Source organism: Coenobita brevimanus, chromosome 77 (assembly GCF_032717465.1).
Source record: "Coenobita brevimanus isolate Jiangsu-jjx chromosome 77, ASM3271746v2, whole genome shotgun sequence".
Lineage (NCBI taxonomy): Eukaryota > Metazoa > Arthropoda > Malacostraca > Decapoda > Coenobitidae > Coenobita > Coenobita brevimanus.
In genome coordinates, this window is record NC_137030.1 from 3,314,404 (window position 1) to 3,334,403 (window position 20,000).

General features: G+C 40.8%; 1 protein-coding gene across 4 annotated transcripts in view; it reads right to left on the reverse strand.

Annotated features, from left to right (window-relative positions):
- LOC145408474 (uncharacterized) overlaps positions 1–20,000 on the reverse strand; it is a 398,402-nt gene that overhangs the window by 346,168 nt on the left and 32,234 nt on the right. For 3 of the 4 annotated variants that reach the window (XM_080279208.1, XM_080279206.1, XM_080279209.1), the window contains exon 1: positions 12,932–13,065. The exons of the other annotated variant lie outside the window; for it this stretch is intronic. In XM_080279208.1, the coding sequence (XP_080135334.1) occupies positions 12,932–13,060 (129 nt within the window). In that variant the 5' untranslated portion in view covers positions 13,061–13,065. Of the gene's footprint in view, positions 1–12,931; positions 13,066–20,000 lie in introns of those variants that run through there. 4 annotated transcript variants of the gene reach the window in all.

The following is a 20,000-nucleotide window of genomic DNA, read 5'->3' on the forward strand; positions in this document are numbered from 1 at the left end:
CACACACACACACACACACACACACACACACACACACACGCACGGAACAACACAATATAGCCAACAGGTGTACACTTGGGAGAGGCGCTGATGACGGTGTGGTAGTGTGGAGGGGAGGAAGTGGATGACAGAGATACAGGTGGAATAATTAGACGAAGAAGGTGAAGTCGGGTGGAATGAAGGTTTGTGGATGAAAGAATGAAGTGGAATAATGAAAATAGGAAGGTGGAACTGAGTGGAAGGAGAGATTGTGAATGCAGGACAAATGTGGAATGATGAAACAATGCAGGTGGGATGAGTGGAATGAGGGACTGTGGATGAGAAACTGAAGTGGAATGATTAGAAGGTGGAACGGGGTGGAATGAAGAAGTGTGGATGAAATACTGAAGTGGGATGATTAAATGAGGATGATGGAATGGGGTGGAAAGAAGGAATGAAGTTGAATAATTAAACGAAAAAAATGGAGAACGAGGGATTGTGGATGAAAGACTGAAGTTGAATAATCAAAAAGTGGAGTGAGGTGGAATGAGAGATTGTGGATGAAAGACGGAAGTGGAAATATTAAACTAAGGTTAAGGAAGCTCCCTAACACCTACTCCTTACCGACTTATCCTGATCAAGGCACGTTTGTTATATATGCAAACTATATAACGTTAAATAACATAGGAAGGAAAACCAACAGCGTATGGAAAATAAACCGCTAAGGAAAAGGTGTTAGGGAGGCTCCTGATGTGACTAAAACAGGGTGATTTAATTGTTTACTTCAAGGATATGACGTCACACAAAGCAATTAGATCCCGACCCTTGTTAAGTTTGTCATAACGAGCGTAACAAAGGTGACGGCTCTAATTACATCACTTCCGGTCATTAGGGCTCATTACCTGTACGTCATCACCTTTTTGACCTTGTAATTAGGGGTCACGATAGGGGTTAAATCGTCAGCGCAATATTAGTCTGGAAAATGACTGATTCGGATACCCTTTACACCTATCCCTAAGCGATTTATTCTGTATATATGTCACTAATACTTTAACTGATAAGCACTGTGCATTACACCAACAGTTGTCACCTGTCTATCTATCTATCTGTCTACCTATCTGTTCATCTACGTAGCTATCTACCTGTCTACCTACCTACGTATCTAATTTATCTATTTATCTATCTGTCTACCTATCTATCTATCTATCTGTCTACCTACCTAACTATCCATCTACGTAGCTATCTATGTCTGTCTACCTACCTACCTACCTATCGATCTGACTACCTATCTCTCTATCTACCTATCTATTTATCTATCAATCATTCTTTTCCCTTTCTTTTCCCTCTCTGTCTGTCTGTCTATCTACCTACCTATTAATCTATCTATCTTCTTACTTCTTCCTTCCCCTCCCCTCTTTCCCTTTCGTTAATAAATCTATCCTGTCTCTCTCTCTCTCCCCTCCTTGCCAATTTTCTGTCATTATTACTATCTCTCTCTTTCTTTCTCTCTCTTTCTCTCTCAACCCTTCCAATATCGTTTCTTTCTTTACATCCCTCTCCCTTTCTTCCTTCCATTCTCCCAAATCTCTCTCTTCTCTCCATCCTTCCCTTCATCTTCTCTCTATTTACATTCTTTCCTCCACTTTTCCGTCTTCCTCTCCTTTTCTTCCCATCCTCTTTTCTGCATTCCCTCACCTTCCTCCACACTCTCTCTCTCTCTCTTTCCTTTCTTTCCTCCACTTTTCCCTCTTCCTCACCCTCTTTCCTCCCATCTCCCTTCCTCCTTTCTCCATTCCCTCACTTTCCTCCAGTCTCTCTCTCTCTGTCCTTTCTTTCCTCCATTTTTCCCTCTTCCCCTCCCTCTTTCCTCCCACCTCCCTTCCTCTTTTCTCCATTCCCTCACTTTCCTCCACTCTCTCTCTCTCTCTCTCTCTCTCCTTCCCTCCCCCTCCATCCCATTAAGACCAATCGCCACAAAACCGCCCTAAAACGCGGCCGGATTTAGAATGCCCAGAATCTGAATCCCAAAATTAGAGGGTCCAGAGTTTCCCCTTCCCCCTCCCTCCCCCCCTCTCTCTCTCTCTCTCTCTCTCTCTCTCTCTCTCTCTCTATGTATGCATCTATCTGTATATCTATTTATCTGTCTACCTATTAGCCATCAATCCGTTACTTCCGGCGTCTTTACCCCCTCCTCTCTCTCTTTCTCTCTCTGTAATGCTTGATAAGTCCGAAATGAGAGAGAGAGAGAGAGAGAGAGAGAGAGAGAGAGAGAGAGAGACGCTACTGTTAAAGGTAAAGGTTAAATAATTTACAATGCACGGGATGACCTCTCCTATTTTCTCCCAGGTCTCTCTCTCTCTCTCTCTCTCTCTCTCTCACACACACACACACACACACACACACACACACACACATAAACACAAAATTATTCACTTTCGTACAAACGCAAAATCTCTCTCTCTCTCTCTCTCTCTCTCTCTCTCTCTCTCTCTCTCTCTCATACCTTGATCCCCCTCATAAACATACATCAAAGTACCCGATCATATTTCTCAATATTACTCCCAGATGCAAAGGCACGATGTGGGTGGGTGTGGGTGTTGGAGATAGACAGATAGATAGATAGATAGACAGACAGACAGACAGACAGATAGATAGGGAACAAAAACACCTGAGTCTCTTTCACATAATTTTGGAAGGAATACAAAATAAATCAAAATGAATATAAACAATCTTTCACACACACACACACACACACACACACACACACACTGCGTACCCCACCTCTCTCTCTCTCTCTCTCTCTCTCTCTCTCTCTCTCTCTCTCACACACACACACACACACACACACTGCGTACCCCACCTCTCTCTCTCTCTCTCTCTCTCTCTCTCTCTCTCTCACACACACACACACACACACACACTGCGTACCCCACCTCTCTCTCTCTCTCTCTCTCTCTCTCTCTCTCTCTCTCTCACACACACACACACACACACACACACACACACAGTATAATCAATATGTTTGGAAAGTGATCAACATTCCGTCAGTAAATTAAAAGTGTTCTGCATACCTTTGGAAATTACCTGCACTACAACAGAAGTACCACTACCACAACTACCACCATCCAACCACCACAACTACCACAGACCAACCCACTAATACCACCATCACCAACCACCACCATCAACTACTACTACTACTACCACCACCACCACCATCAACACCACTATCACATTTCAAACCAAACCATATCTACCATCACACCTACCACAACTACCACAATTACCACCATCCAATCACCATCATTACCACTGATATCATATTTCAACTACCACCACCACCACCACCACCACTATCATCATCACCATCGCATATCAGAGCAAAACCATCTCCACTTTTTCAACCACCATTCAACTACCACTACTACAACCATCCAACCACCACAACTACCAGCATCTAACCACCATCATCATTACCGCTGCTATCATATTCCAACCACTACCACATAACAACAAAACCATCTCCACTCTCTCAGCCACCACCACTACTACCACCATACATCCACCACAACTACCAGCATCACCAACCACCACAACTACCATCACCACCATTACGATCATCTTAACAAAACTATCTGCACTCTCTCAACCACCACTACTACCACAATCCAACCACCACAACTACCACCACCACCACCACCATCATCAATCACCACCATCACGATCATCTTAACAAAACTATCTCCACTCTCTAACCATCACTACTACCACAACTACCAGCATCCAACCACCACAACTACCAGCATCCAGCCATCAGCATCTCTGGGTAACCACGCCAACCACAACACTTCTCTCCACTAACTACCCGTGTCCTAGTTAAAAAGCAATTTGAAGGAGTGACTCACGATTTCTCCATAAGTCTTTGTATGATCGAGGTTGTTTGGAGAAAAGGCAAAAAAAAAATAATAATAATAATAATAATAACAATAATAATAATAATAATAATAATAAAGGCAAAAAATAAAAATAAATAAATAAACAAATAAATGAAAGAAAACAGACAGGTAAGAAGAAGTGTTTATATTCCTTTCATCTTAACGACCTAAAACTACTGTATCACCATTTTCACTGCTGAGATGATGATAGTCACGAAGAAGCGCTATAGGAGGGATGCAGAGCCACAGTATTGCCTTTTTCTGTCATAGAGCTACGTGAAATAAGGTGCATAAGGACGAAAATCTGGGCCAAGTTAGAGTGAAGAAAATATGCCGACATGAAGATGGTCACGAAGAAGTGCTATGGAAGGATATAGAGCCGTAGTATTGCCCTTTTCTGAGCTACGTGAAATAAGCTGCAAAAGGACGAAACTCTGGACCAAGTTAGGGTGAAAAGAGTATAGAATTGAAGATGCTTGAGGAACAGGTAGAAAAACAGGTAAAGAAATAATTAACAGAGTCTTGCATAAACCAAGAATTTCCCAGGTAAAAGATTAATCCGAGTTCTGTCATTCTTAACACCTGTTCCATGGCGATTTAATCTGCATATTACACCTTCTTAAATGAGGTTAATCCTAATGTTAATCTGACAGGTGATTGGGAAGGGCGGAAGGATGGATAGAGCAGACCGGATGTGATGTACTGAGGTTAATTGACTCCACCCATCCACTGACTCATCCACTCTCTCTCTCTCTCACACACACACACACACACAATATCTCTCTCACACACACAATCTCTCTCTCTCTCTGTCTCTCTCTCTCACACACACACACACACACAATTCTCCCCACAAGCATCACTACCATCATTCCTACCACAACTACCAACATTCTCTCCACCACCATCACTACTACAACTACCAACATTCCACCATCACCACATTTATTACCACCATTCCTACCACAACTACCAACATTCTCCCTACCACCATCATCACCACTTCTCCTCTCACTACCACAATCGCCATCACAGCTACCAACATTCTACCCACCAGCATCACTACTATTAATCCCACCACCACCATCTCTCCCTCTAGCACTATCACTACCATCCTACCACAACTACCACCATTCTCCTCACCACCATCCTACCACAACTACCATCATTCTCTCCACAACCACCCTACCACAACTACCACCATTCTCCCTACCACCATCCTACCACAACTACCACCATTCTCCTCACCACTACCCTACCACAACTACCACCATTCTCCCCACCACCACCCTACCACAACTATCACCATTCTCCCCACCATCCTACCACAACTACCATCATTCTCCCCACCACAATTACCACCATTCTCCCTACCACAACTACCACCATTCTCCCCACCACCACCTTACCACAACTATCACCATTCTCCCCACCACAATTACCACCAATCTCCCTACCACAACTACCACCATTCTCCCCACCACCACCTTACCACAACTATCACCATTCTCCCCACCACAATTACCACCATTCTCCCTACCACAACTACCACCATTCTCCCCACCACCACCCTACCACAACTACCACCATTCTCCCCACCACCATCAACTTTCCCAGAGTTACCAGAACGGAAACATTTGGCCCGATGGTGGTAGTTGTGGTGATGGTGGCAGTTGTGGCGATGGTGGTAGCTGTGGTAGTTGAGATGCAGACTAGCTGGTTTATGACTGGTATTACTAAAATGCTCTGGAGTTTGGGAGATACGCGAATGACACAGGTCTTGACTAACTCAGTGAATAAATCAACATCTTTTTTATGACCTCCGCCACAGATGATGGACGCAGGTAATGTATTCACCTGTGTGTGTGTGTGTGTGTGTGTGTGTGTGTGTGTGTGTGTGTGTGTGTGTGTGTGTGTGTGTGTGTGTGTGTGTGTACAAAATATCTCAAAAAGTTGTTACCTCTGTGTGTGTGTGTGTGTGTGTGTGTGTGTGTGTGTGTGTGTGTGTGTGTGTGTGTGTGTGTGTGTGTGTGTGTGTGTACAAAATATCTCAAAAAGTTGTTACCTGATTTCAATAAAGTCTGATGGACAGGTGGGCAGTGGGTAAAGGAAGAGTCTATTAGATCCTGAGATGGACCTAGATCTAGATGCAGGAATAAACCATAAATTTTACTGGCGCTGGCGGAGGCATGTACAACTACCACAGGATTTTACTGAGCTACTAGAAGATTTTACTGAGCTACCAGAGGATTTTACTGAGGTACTAGAAGACTTTACTGAGCTACCAGGAGATTTTACTGAGCTACTAGAAGACTTTACTGAGCTACTAGAAGATTTTACTGAGCTACCAGAGGATTTTAATGAGGTACTAGAAGACTTTACTGAGCTACCAGGAGATTTTACTGAGCTTAAGAGGCTTTTCGACTGTTCATCTGAACGTGAACCCGTTGAACTCCTGCCCACCATCATTCTTTCTGAGGATAGGGAATGGACGTTTGTGTAATCTACTATTATGAATACACACACACACACACACACACACACACACACACACACACACACACACACACAAATACTGACAGATAGACAAATAGACAGCTACACAGTCGTTTCCGTATACCGCACGTTATTTGTGTTGTGCAGCCAAATTCTCACCAACACAGTTCTAAAGTTCCTCTCAATTTCCTTTCATATTTACTACACACTTTTCGCCATCAACAAAGAGTATATGAGAGAGAGAGTGAGAGAGAGAGAGAGAGAGAGAGAGAGAGAGAGGCGTGTGAATTGAGAGCAGGGCTGTGAAATGGCGGCGGACAGGGTGACGTGGAGGCGATTTGTTTGTGGCCTCCTCGTTTAAGGGATTAAGACGTCTGGCAACAGATAGATAGATAGATAGACTGAGCAAAGAGTATGACACAAGGATGCTGGAGTTACGACATCTTTGCATCATACTCTCTCACGGTTAACAGGATTGCAAGCAGCCATTACCTTCAGTGTTTGGTTTATGGTTATTGGGTCATTTTTTTTTTATCAGAGAGAGAGAGAGTGTGTGTGCGTGTGTGTGTGTGTATTTTCTCCTCTCTCTCTCTCTCTCTCTCACTGGGAATGAGAGAGAGATCCTAAACTTCACAATTACGTACAGATATGAGTCGTGTGAGGCTTAGTGGGGTGATAAGAGTGGTGTGTGTGTGTGTGTGAGAGGGGGGGGGTACTGAGGGTAGCTATATTGGACAGTAAATTGTACCCCGTATGTACGTAACAACCAGTCCATTCCTTGTGTGTGTGTGTGTGTGTGTGTGTGTGTGTGTGTGTGTGTGTGTGAATCTTCTGTGTGAATGTACTGTATGTGTGTATGTATTAATTTTCTGTGTGCGCATGTGTTGTGTATATTAATATTTGTGTATGTGTGTATTAATTTTTTTGTGTAATGTGTGTGTGTGTGTGTGTGTGAATCTTCTGTGTGTGTATATGTGTGTGAATTAATCTTGTGTGTGTGTATGCTTGTATTAATCTATCTCCAATAAAAAAAAAATCCACCCTGTTTTCGTCCTCTCTCTCTCTCTCTCTCTCTCTCTCTCTCTCTCTCTCTCTCTCCTAGTTCTCTTATCGACTTTCTCTTTTACGACAAAAACAAAGAATCCACATCAAAAAGCCTTCTAAAAGTTGTGTTTCCCATGAGAGAAAGAGAAAGAGTAGCTTATGTGTACAGTAGGTGACAACGTTCACGACAGCAGGTGGCCAAATGTGTGTGTGTGTGTGTGTGTGTGTGTGTGTGTGATGGCGCTAGTCACGAATAAGTGCTGTGGATTAGTGATGTAATGACAACGAAAAAAACGTACTCAAGCGATCCCCTACCCTTACCTGAGATCGAAATCCGCCTCCTCTATATAAACAACGATTTGAACTCGAGTAAGAAAAAAAAATCTAAATACAAATGAACGAAAATCACCGGTTGGCTTCTAACGGCTATGTCAAACAAATTTCCCCCTTGCAAACAGAGATAAGCGAGCAATTTCACTCAAGCAAACAGAATGAGCGAAAAAAAAATAAAAAATGGATCCCTTAGGTTCTGCACAGTCCGTCGGCGGGCAGGTGGTGAGACTCGTTTCGGCTCGGGAGTGTAAACATGGATAGTCACGGGCGGGCTAGTTCCCGAGCTTACTCAAGATGGCGGCAGCTGAATCGACAGGTTGATTCACAAATTTACGAAAGTTTTCTTTTCCCTCGTACCCAAGATCGCTATTATTATTATTATTATTATTATTATTATTATTACTATGTGGCTGAGAAGATTAGGAGAAATACACTGAGGTGGTTTGGACATGTGAAGAGAATGGAGAATGAAAGACTGACTAAGAGGGTGTATGTAGGTGAGGTGGAGGGAGGGAGAGGGAGAGGGAGAGGTAGACCGAGGATGAGGTGGAGGGATGGAGTTGAGAGGTATATGAGGGAGGGGGGGGTGAGTTGGGGGGAGGGTAGTCAAATGGTGGGTGACAGAGCGACTTGGAGGAGTTTTGTCTGCGGCCGCCCTTTGCGGGATTAGGGCGTCGGGCTATAGATAGATAGATTATTACTATTATTATTATTACGGTATTACTATTTATACAGTTTATTTGAATGAAAGACCAGGATGAGAGATTGCAATGTCAGATATTATTATTATTATTATTATTATTATTATTATATTGTGGATGTACAGTCCCAATTAATGAAGAGATTAATAAATCCTTTGGCCCGTATCCTCGCCAGTTAAGGAAGCTCCGTAACACCTTTTCCAATGCGATTTACTTTGCCTGTTACACCTTACTGCCCTATTCTGTGTTAAACGAACCATTCCAGTATCGCCGTACTCAGCACACTTAACGTACAAAAGGATATGAACCACCCATATCTCAATAACAAATCGCTAAGGAAGAGATGTTGGGGTATAAGGTAACTGGTTGATAATAGGTTACCTGATATTCTTACCTGACGTGTGAGCTATCTTTAATATCCGGCAGGTCTTACACACACACACACACACACACACACAAGGACAAAAATACATATATATTGGTGTTTTTGACATTTTAGTTATGATGCTAAAGTCAAGAGTCAGAAGAAAACACCTGCAGATAAAGACAGGTGTGTGTGTGTGTGTGTGTGTGTGTGTGTGTGTGTGTGTGTGTGTGTGTGTGTGTGTGTGTGTGCACAGGTAGAGCAGGTGTGTTACTGCTGTGTGTTAGTTTATGTAAGTATATGTTTATTTGTTTATGTTTACCTCTCTGCTACACGCATTTCCGGCACAGGCCTTGTTTTGATAAGCCCTTCTGACCACCACATCTATCTTCTATCTACTCTCTCTCTCTCTCTCTCTCTCCATATATATATTATTCTCTGTCTATATCTCTCTATCCCTGTCTATCTATCTATTTATTGTTCTCTCTGTCTATTATTCTCTCCCTCTCTATCTATCTTCTATCTACTCTCTCTCTCTAGGAGCGGCACCACACAATTATTATTTGCAAACAATTCATCTTCCCAACAAACAACCAATACACAGAGCAAAGCAACAGCCAACCACACACACACACACACACACACACACACACACACACTCAGAAGACAAATATACAGAGATTGCACAACGTTACACACACATACTGCACCTACAAAATTACACACACACACACACACACACACACACACACACACACACACACACACACACACACACACACACACACACACACACACACACACACATTCACGAGACTATTTTATCACCACCACCACCACAACAACAACAACACCCTGTACACTTGTCTGTCTGGCTGAACACCTGTCAAGTTCAACAGGTGTATCTTATGCATATTATTGTCACATACACCTGAATCTCTCTCTCTCTCTCTCTCTCTCCCTGTATATTGATAGAACCACAGAATGCAGAGAGAGAGAGAGAGAGAGAGAGAGAGAGAGAAAGAGTTAGAGAGAGAATATAAAAAGGGGAAATACAGAAGCATATGACAGAAATAGACAGATGGATAGATAGACAGAAACTGGTAGATGTAGACAGAAGACTAGAAGACAGACAGGCAGACTGACAGATAGATAGATAGATAGATAGATAGACAGATAGATAAATAAATAGACAGATATATAAGCAGAGAAATAGAGACAGACACCAAAATTTCACGCAATTACGCACACATCATTTTCTCGCACCTACAGAGCAGCGTGCAATTCTGGCGTAGGTTTGCGTGGCGTGTAGCGTTACGTAGCGTGTATACTCGCCCCGTTACGCGAGGGGGAGGGGGGCGGATACGCTTTCTCAACGCAATGCTGGCGTAAGAGAGCGTTCAGGTGTGATGAGATACGGTAGTTAAGGCGTCACGTATGTACAAATTAATGTCGGATTTTTTTCTTCTTTGTAATGACTGAACTATAGATGTTGGGATTGTACTTTAAATGCCCTAGGAAATTTCTTAACACCTGTTCCTTGGCGATTCATTCTACACATTCCACCTTAATGCAGTTAGAAATATTGCTACGGTCATAATTAAAGTGGTCTCGATAATTTCTTAACATCTTCTCGTTAGCGATCCATTTCACACGTTCCACATTAACTCATTTACGAATATTGATAGGGTCGTAATTTAAGTGGCTTCAGAAATTTCGTACCACCTGTTCCTTGGCGATTCATTCTGCACATACATCTTAACATTACACCCTGACTCTCTGATGAATATTCTTTACAACTGCTATAGGTGTTAACAGCAAAGCATCATTTCAGTTATTTTCTTTTCCCTCCATTAACACGCCATATCACAGGTGTATTGGCTTTAGCCTAGGTAAGAATTCAGAATTTAATTACAATAACAATGTTGTTAGTAAATCTTGATGGAACTCAACAGTATATATATATATATATATATATATATATATATATATATATATATATATATATATATATACTGACTGACTGAGTGGTTGTCTAATAAAAGGTGAGTGTTGCATCCACAGCTAGGAAAAATGAAAGCACAAATATAAAAGTGCCATCAAATCCCTTACGTCATCAGTCAAGCCTTGCAAACATGGGATTATATATATATATATATATATATATATATATATATATATATATATATAGACACACACAGATACGATTAGACTGATAGATAGATATAATGAAATGTAGACACTTAATAATAATAACAGTAGTAGTAGTAGTAGTAGTAGTGGTGGTAGTAGCAATAATAATAATAATAATAATAATACCAATTATGTCCCCTTTAAAAGATTATAACTATTCACAAAAATTACGAGCAGTAAAGATGTAACAATTAATCTAATGTCCCATCTAATATAGTAGGACAGGAGTGAGAAGCAACACACACACACACACACACACACACACACACACACACACACACAACAAAAATATATTACGACAAATTTCAGTTTGTTTTTTTATCCTCAAGGACACGAAACCACAATGACGAATCTCTCTCTCTCTCTCTCTCTCTCTCTCTCTCTCTCTCTGCCACAGTGATCACCATCGTCATTCTCAACATCATGACTTTTTCCTACTTTTATCTATCCGTATCCTGTAAGTCTTTCTGTCTATCTATCTATTTATCTATCTATCCATACGCTGTCTTTCAACTCTATCTATCTATCTTCTCTATCTATCCATTTGCTGCGTCTGGCTACCCCTATCTATCTGTTTATTTATCTATCCATATGATGTCTTTCTACATGTCTATCTATCTATCTATCTATCTATCCATATGCTGTCTTTCTACCTCTATCTATCCATCTTCTGCGTCTACCAATATCTCTCTATCTATTAATCTATCTATCCACAAGCTGCGTCTATCTATATCTATCTATCTAAATGTTTTCTTTCTACCTCTGCCTATCTATCTATTCATCTGCTCTGTCTACGTCTTTACCTATCCATCCATCTATCTATCTATTTATCCATAATTATGTTATGTATAATTTTACCCCTATCTATCTATCTATCCATCTGCTATGTGTCTTTCTACCCTCAATCAATCTATCTGCCTTTCTATCTATCTATCTGCTGTGTGTCAATCTTTCTTTCTATCTATCTATCCCTTAATCTATCTGCTATGTTTGTCTTTCTACCACTGTCTGTTAATCAATCAGCTTATCTATCTATCTATCTATCCATCTATCTATTTATCTACTAATCCATGAACACAAAAATCTATCTATCTATCTACCAATCTAACAACACAAAATACAAGTCTATCTATCTATCTATCTACCAATCTATCAACACAAAATACAATCTATCTATCTATCTACCAATCTATCAACACAAAATACAATCAATTTATATATCTATCTACCAATCTATCAACACAAAATAGTCAATCTATCTATCTGCCAATCTATTAACAAAATACAACCAATCTATCTATCTATCTACCAATCTATCAACACAATCAATCTATCTATCTATCTATCCATCTATCAACACAAAACACATTCTCAGCACACACCCACACAAACACCCAGCTACACCCAGACGCTTTTCCTCAGCTGAGAGTGAGCCATGGGAGTCTGAGAGTCCCAATACCTCTACCCGTAACCCCCTCACGCCCAGGACAACTCTACTACCTACTGCAAGACGATTTTATTCAGCTGAGAGAGGGTTATAGAAGCCGTTAATACTGTAAAAAAAAAAAATCCATCGAGTCCTTAATACTGTAAAAAAAAAAATGCATAATAGCGAAGACCATCCTAGCATAGTTTTTTTTTTTTTTTCTGCATGATTTTAGTGTTCACGTGAGGGTGAGTCAGTCTGTGATTTCCTGTCATTCTCTCTCTCTCTCACACACACACACACACACACACACACATATGTTATCGTTTACCATGGTTTCTCTCTCTCTCTCTCTCTCTCACACACACACACACACACACACACACACACACACATTTTATCGCTCACCATGGTCTCTCTCTCTTTCTCTCACGGACGGAAAAACTCGTGTCTCTCTTACGTTTATTTCGTCACTTCCACAATTATTCGTTGCCATGGTAACCGCGTCGCCTGGCACCCGTTTCACTCCAATTCGTGTCGTTTCATTGTCGTTCGTGTCGCGTTGATTTTCGTTCACTATTTCTTGCATTAAGTTTCACTGTTCATATTTTCACGGGTCTCTTATTTATTCGTTCAGGTTTATATAAGTGTCATAATTTTCCGGATGATAATTTTTTTCAATCGTTTTTCTATTCTTTTTAATTTTCGCTCATTTTCAGTTACTATCATTTGCTATTATTATTATTAGTAGTAGTAGTAGTAGTAGTAATAGCAGCTGTAGTAGTAGCAGTAGTAACAGCAGTTGTAGTAGTAGTACTTAATATTGTTATTCTATTATTATTATTATTATTATTATTATTATTATTATCATCAACTGTTTTATTTCTCACAATTTTTTATTCACATCATTGTTTTCGGTAATTATATGACTTTTTCCTTTATTTTCACTTGTTTTTCTTCCTTTTTATTTCTTTACCTTAAATATTACTTACTTTCTCTTAATTTTCATTCGTTCTCCTCAGTTATAATTTTTTTTTTCAATTGTTTCCTTTATTTTCAATTGTTTTCCTTAATTTCCATTTTTTTTTATTTCCATTTTTCCTACATTTTTAATTTTTCCTCCATGTTGATACGAGAAATTAAAAAAAAAAATCCTTCAAGAAAAAAATATTAATTATTCCACTAAGATAACATACTGATTCACTTCTTTTTTTCCTTACATTATCTCATTCTTTCCTCTCAACCTGTTCGATTCTTGGCTGACCTCTAACCCTTCCAATTCGAAAAGTCTCTCCTAAGTTGAGTAAAATCGTCTGGTTAGCTTTATTAATCTAGAAAAATAAATAAATAAGTAAATAAATAAAAGTTCAAGAGATTTATAAGGAGAAACCCATTTTCTTTATTTTCTTTCTCCAATTTCTTTTTATAATTTTTTTGGGGGGAGGGGGATGGGTTGTGGGGTATTTTTTTTTTTCCAGCCGTCAGACGATTTTATTCAGCTGTGAGAGAGAGAGAGAGAGAGAGAGAGAGAATGTAAGTGTATGAATGAGTGTGTGTGTGTGTGTGTGTGTGTGTGTGTGTGTGTGTGTGTGTGTGTGTTTGAAGTCGGTAGGAGAAGAAAGGAAGGTGAAAGGAGGAAGGTGAGGGGTGCGTGGAGGAGAGTGGTTTGTGATGTTAAGAGTGGCGGTACGTGTAGAAAGACAGACAGACAGAAAGATAGATAGACAGCGAGACAGAATGATAGACAGGGAGAGTTAAATTGACGTAGACAGAAACAGATACAGACTGATAGAACAGAGACAGGCAGGCAGGCAGAGTAGGTTAGCAGATAGGCAGGGAAGTAAGTAGGTAGGAAGTAACGTGGGTAAGTAGGTGGGTTGGCAGGCAGGTAAGCAGGTAGGTAGGTAGGTAGGTAAGTAGGTATGCAGGTAGGCAGGTTAGCAGACAGACAGACAAACAGATAGACAGATAGATAGATAGACAGATAGTTAGGTCGATAGGTAGGCAGACAAACACACAAACACCCAGGCAGGAGGTCAGGTAGACAGACACAAACAGTAGAGAATACAAACAAAAAAACAGACAGATGTAGAGAGATGAGGGTATGTGTGTGTGTATGTATGTGCAGTCACGGTCTAAAATCCCTTTACACTCTTATGTATGAACCCGATGAAGTCTAAACAAAATCTCTCTCTCTCTCTCTCTCTCTCTCTCTCTCTCTCTCTCACACACACACACACACACACACACACACACAGCATGGAGGCGCGTTTTCTGACTTTCAACCACAGACGTGTAAAGGGACTACTGATCACTGTTGTATCTGTGTGTGTGTGTGTGTGTGTGTGTGTGTGTGTGTGTGTGTGTGTGTGTGTGTGTGTGTGTGTGTGTGTGTGTGTGTGTGTGAATATCGAGGAGCACTGCTACCCCACACACTACCGTCACCACTTCACAATACACACTGCCTCACTCAGACACACACACACACACACGCACATACACGTCACACACCACCAATCTCACCCTCCATCCCACCCACCCTCTCTCTCTCCTTCCCTCCCTCTCCCTCCCTCCCATTTTCCCTCAATTCCTCCACTTCCCTTCCTCCTACACTGTCCTTCCCTCACTCCCTCCCTTCCTCAGTTCCTCTTCCCTCTTTCCTTCCTCTCTCCATCTCTTCCATCTCCCTCCCTTCCTTCAATCCTCCCTCTCCATCTAATATCCTCATTCTCTTTCCCTCTCCCTTCTATCTTTACTCCCTCATTCCCTCCATCTCTCTTTCTCTCCCTCCATATTATCCCTCCCTTCTTTCCTTCATCCCTCCTGCTTCCTTCCTTCTCCCTCCCTTCCTCCCTATCAGTCGTTCTTCCTCCCAACAGACTCCGCCCACTCCCTCCCTCCCTCCCTCATATTCCTCTATCTTCCCCTCACCTTCCCTCCTTCCCCTCCCTCCCACCTACACACCCTCCTCTTCCATCCTCCCCCTCCCTCATACTCCCTCCTTCTCCCATAAGTTTCCCTCCTATCTCCTCCCTCTTTCCTCCCATCTCCCTCCACCCACTCCCTCCCTCCCTCTCTCTCTCCCCTCCCTCCCACTTGCTATTCCGCCCATTACATCATCCCTCTTTCCTCCATCCACCCACACTCCCCCTCCCTACCTCTCTCCTCCAACGCATATCCTTCTTCTTCTCTCCATCCTCTCTCTCTCTCTCTCTCTCTCTCCCTGTCCCACTTCATGCATATAAAAAATAGTTCTCACCCACATTCACTCCCCACCCATTATCCACTTAAGAGAGAGAGAGAGAGAGAGAGAGAGAGAGAGAGAGAGAGAGAGAGAGAGGAACTAAACACATTAATAAAACACTTCTCACTCAGGCGCTTACATCATACACTGAGAAAGACAAAAAGAGGAAAATAAAGGAAAACGGAAGGAAAACTGGCAAAGGAATCGATGAGTAAGAGAGAGAGAGAGAGAGAGAGAGAGAGAGAGAGAGAGAGAGGGGGGGGGATGGCTAAGGTAACACTAAAACAAGAAAATATAGCAGAAAACAAGAGACACGGACAGACAGCCAAACAGACCAAACAGACAGAAAGACAGATACAAATATAAGTACAACCTGTTAGTTACACAGATAGATAGATAGATATATAAATAGACAGACAGACAGACAGACAGAAGACAGTCACACAGACAGATAGACACCCTGAGACAGACATTAAAAGAACGTAGAGGAAAAATATAAACTCAACCATAACGAGAAAAATACTTAAAACTAAACTACACTGAGTACATTTGGGTATATTTAATTGCCCAAACGTGCGCTCTATCTAACACTATCTGGTAACCCTCCGTCTCGCATCACTGGCTCTATGACGAAGTTTCCGGAGAAGGGGAGAGATGGAGGGAAGGGAGGAGAGGAGGGGAGGGAGGGAGGAAGAGATAGAAGAGGAAAGAATGGACAAAAAGACGAGGAGGAGGAGGAGAAGAGAGAGAGAGAGAGAGAGAGAGAGAGAGAGAGAGAGAGAAAGAGAGAGAGAGAAGAAGTATGAAAAAAGCAGAGGAAGGAGATCAGAAGAACAAGAACATGAATAACAACAAAAACAACAAGATGACGATAATGAAGAACAAGACATGAAAAAGGGGAAATAAATAAATAAAAAAAACACAATAAGGAAGCAGAGGGGGTGATGGTTGGGTAAGTAGGGTATGTTCGTCAGCATGAAGCGAATAATTAGAGTTTTTGTGTGTTTGTGCACCAGTGTGTCTTATTGCACTTTGCTTATTTGAGGCGAGGTGGGGTGCTGCTGGTGGTAGTAATAGTTGTAGTAGAAGATGTAGTGGTGGTGGTGGTGGTGGTAGCAGTAGTAGTAGTTATAGTAGTAGTGGTGGTGGTGGTAGCCTAGTATTAGTAGTAGAGTGTACAGTATATAGAATGACCGACATACAGATAGACAGACACAGATAGATGGATGGATGGATATAGACTGAAAAACAGATAAATTTAGATAGACAAAGTATAAAAGGAAAACCAGCAGCCAGCCAGCCAGCCTTACAGGTGTGGGGTGTGGGGGGGTGTGGGGGGTGCCCTTTGACCCCAGGCGTGCGTGCATTGGTCAAGGAAGGGTATTGCCTCACCACGACCTTGAGCTTATTATCATTCCATTATATCTTGTATGTAAGTAAATAAGTACGTAAAGAGACAGGTTAGCTATGTATATATAACAAGTGGGTATGTAGGTGTGTGTAGGTAAGAATGCTAGTAAGTGTTAGTAAGATTATATATCTGTATATACATACACCATTCATATATATATATATATATATATATATATATATATATATATATATATATACACACACACACACACTATGTTGTAAATATAGAGGTAAAGAAAGACGACAATGAGAGAGAGAGAGAGAGAGAGAGAGAGAGAGAGAGAGAGAGAGGATAAAGACAATTACCAACACAAACAACCACAATAACGCTAATGGCCAGGACAATAAAAATGAGGACAAAGGAAGTGCTGCTGATGATGATGTATGTACGGGATATACCGGTATCTATCTATTTATCTATTTATCTCTCTCTCTCTCTCTCTCTCTGTATATATATATATATATATATATATATATATATATATATATATATATATATATATATCTGTATATCCCGTACATACATCATCATCATCATCATCATCAGCAGCAGCAGCAGCAGCACCACCACCACCACCACCACCACCACCACCACCACCACCACCACCACCACCACCACCACCACCATCACTGTCATCATACAAACAATAAATTCCTGCAAAAGCTGATAAAAATCAATATGAGAGTCATTGTAAAAAAGTGAAGAAATAAACAAGAATAAAAATGCATATAAATCGACTACGGTATGCTATACAAATAAACAAAAACAAGGGTGAAGAAAAATGAGCAGTCAAAACAAAATAAAAACACTACATACAGAAAAAAATAAATAAAAGAAATAAAGACAAAGACCAACAAATCCATAAAGAAAAAAAGAAAATAAACAAAAAACAAACATTAAAAAAACAAAACAAATATTAAACAACCGGAGATAAAGACAAGACGAAGAAACTAAAGATGTTAATAAAGACAAAAGTAAAAAAAAAAAAAAAAATATGGAGATAAAGAAAAGACAAGAAAATAGAAGCAAGTAAAGACAAAGCAAAGAAAATCAAGTCAATTACGTCTCGCTTGAAACAAAACGGTGAGGAAGAGGAAGGTGATGTCATGGGTGTTAATAACAGTGATGAGAGAGAGAGAGAGAGAGAGAGAGAGAGAGAGAGAGAGAGAGAGAGCAAAAATAAAAGCAAGGAACAAAGGGAAGAAGAGTAAATATAGGGAGAGAGAGAGAGAGAGAGAGAGAGAGAGAGAGAGAGAGAGAGAGAGAGAGAGAGAGAGAGAATGTGTAACTACGTGTCTGTTACGAGGGAAAGCAAGAGTGAATGTGTGTGTGAGACTGTTTTTTTGGAGTGTGTGTGTGTGTGTGTGTGTGTGTGTGTGTGTGTGTGTGTGTGTGTGTGTGTGTGTGTGTGTGTGTGTGTAAAACAGAGAACAGGAAAGCAAAACAGAATAAAGACAGAGAAAAACAAAACATTCCACAGAAACCGTAAACTTAGAATTAAAACACATGTAAACCAGACTCTATAAGGCATTAAATACTATATCTAACTGCATCTAGAACATCCCTACTCATGAACAACTTAAAATCGGAAATACCTGTTAATTTATCCCTCTCCTTCTTGCTAAGCTGGGCAGGTATATCGGCACACTTACCTAGAGAGAAGAAAAAATATGTTTATAGAATATCTTCTTATACATTTGTGGACGTATAGATAGATTGATAGATAGGCAGATAGGTAGACAGATAGTTCAGTGGGCGAAGAAGTGTGGACGGGATGGACTGGGAGTGGGTGGGATGCACTGGGAGTGGGTGGGATGGACTGGGAGTGGGTGGGATGGACTGGGAGTGGGTGGGATGGACTGGGAGCGGGTGAGATGGACTGGGAGAGGGTGGGATGGACTGGGAGTGGGTGGAATGGACTCGGAGTATGCGGAATCGACTGGGATGACGGTGGGTGGTGGATGAGGGTGGAAGTAATACACCCTGTGAAGAAGAGTACAAGAAGTAAGCACGCGACGCTCTCGCATACACTGTATCCAAAAATTCCGGGAAAATGAAGAGGAAGAGGAAAATGGAAGAAGAATGGGAGAAGGAGAAACGGAAGAAAATAAGGAAATCGAAAGAATAATGAATGAAGAAAATGGGAGAAGAAATGGAAAATATGGAAGACAAATTGAAAGAAATAGAAGAATAACTGAAGAAAAACGGAAGGAAAATAAGAATAATGGAAGAAAATGGAAGGAAAATAGAAGAAATTGATGCATAATGGAAGAAGAAAACGGAGGAAAATAGAAGAAAATTTGAAGAAAACTGGAGAAGAGAAGAAAAAGCTTTATCTCCCTCCGACGGAAGAGAGATAATTACGACCTTCAAGGGAGTAATGAGAGAGAGAGAGAGAGAGAGAGGGGGGGGGGGACGTAAGGTCAACTGCAAAGGGCTGGGAAAAGAACAGGTCAAATGCATCACGACATCACTATCATCATCATCATTATCATCTCATCATCACCATCGCATCATCACTATAATCATCATCATTATCATCGAATCATCATCATCGCATCATCATCATCATCACCATTATCGCATCATCATCATCACATCATCACCATCATCATCATTCAAAAGCACAATATTCAGTTACCAAATACTTAACACTATAATAATAAGTAATAATAATAATAATAATATAATAATAATAATAATAATAATAATAATAATAATAATCGTATCATAAGGTGTGTAGGATTCAGAACAATAAAACAGTAGAAAATAAGCGAAAGGGAATTAAGGAGGAATGAAAAAAAAAAATGGAATGGCAAAAGAATAGAAAGGAAGGAAGGAACAAAAGAAAGTGAAAAAAGATGCAGAAAC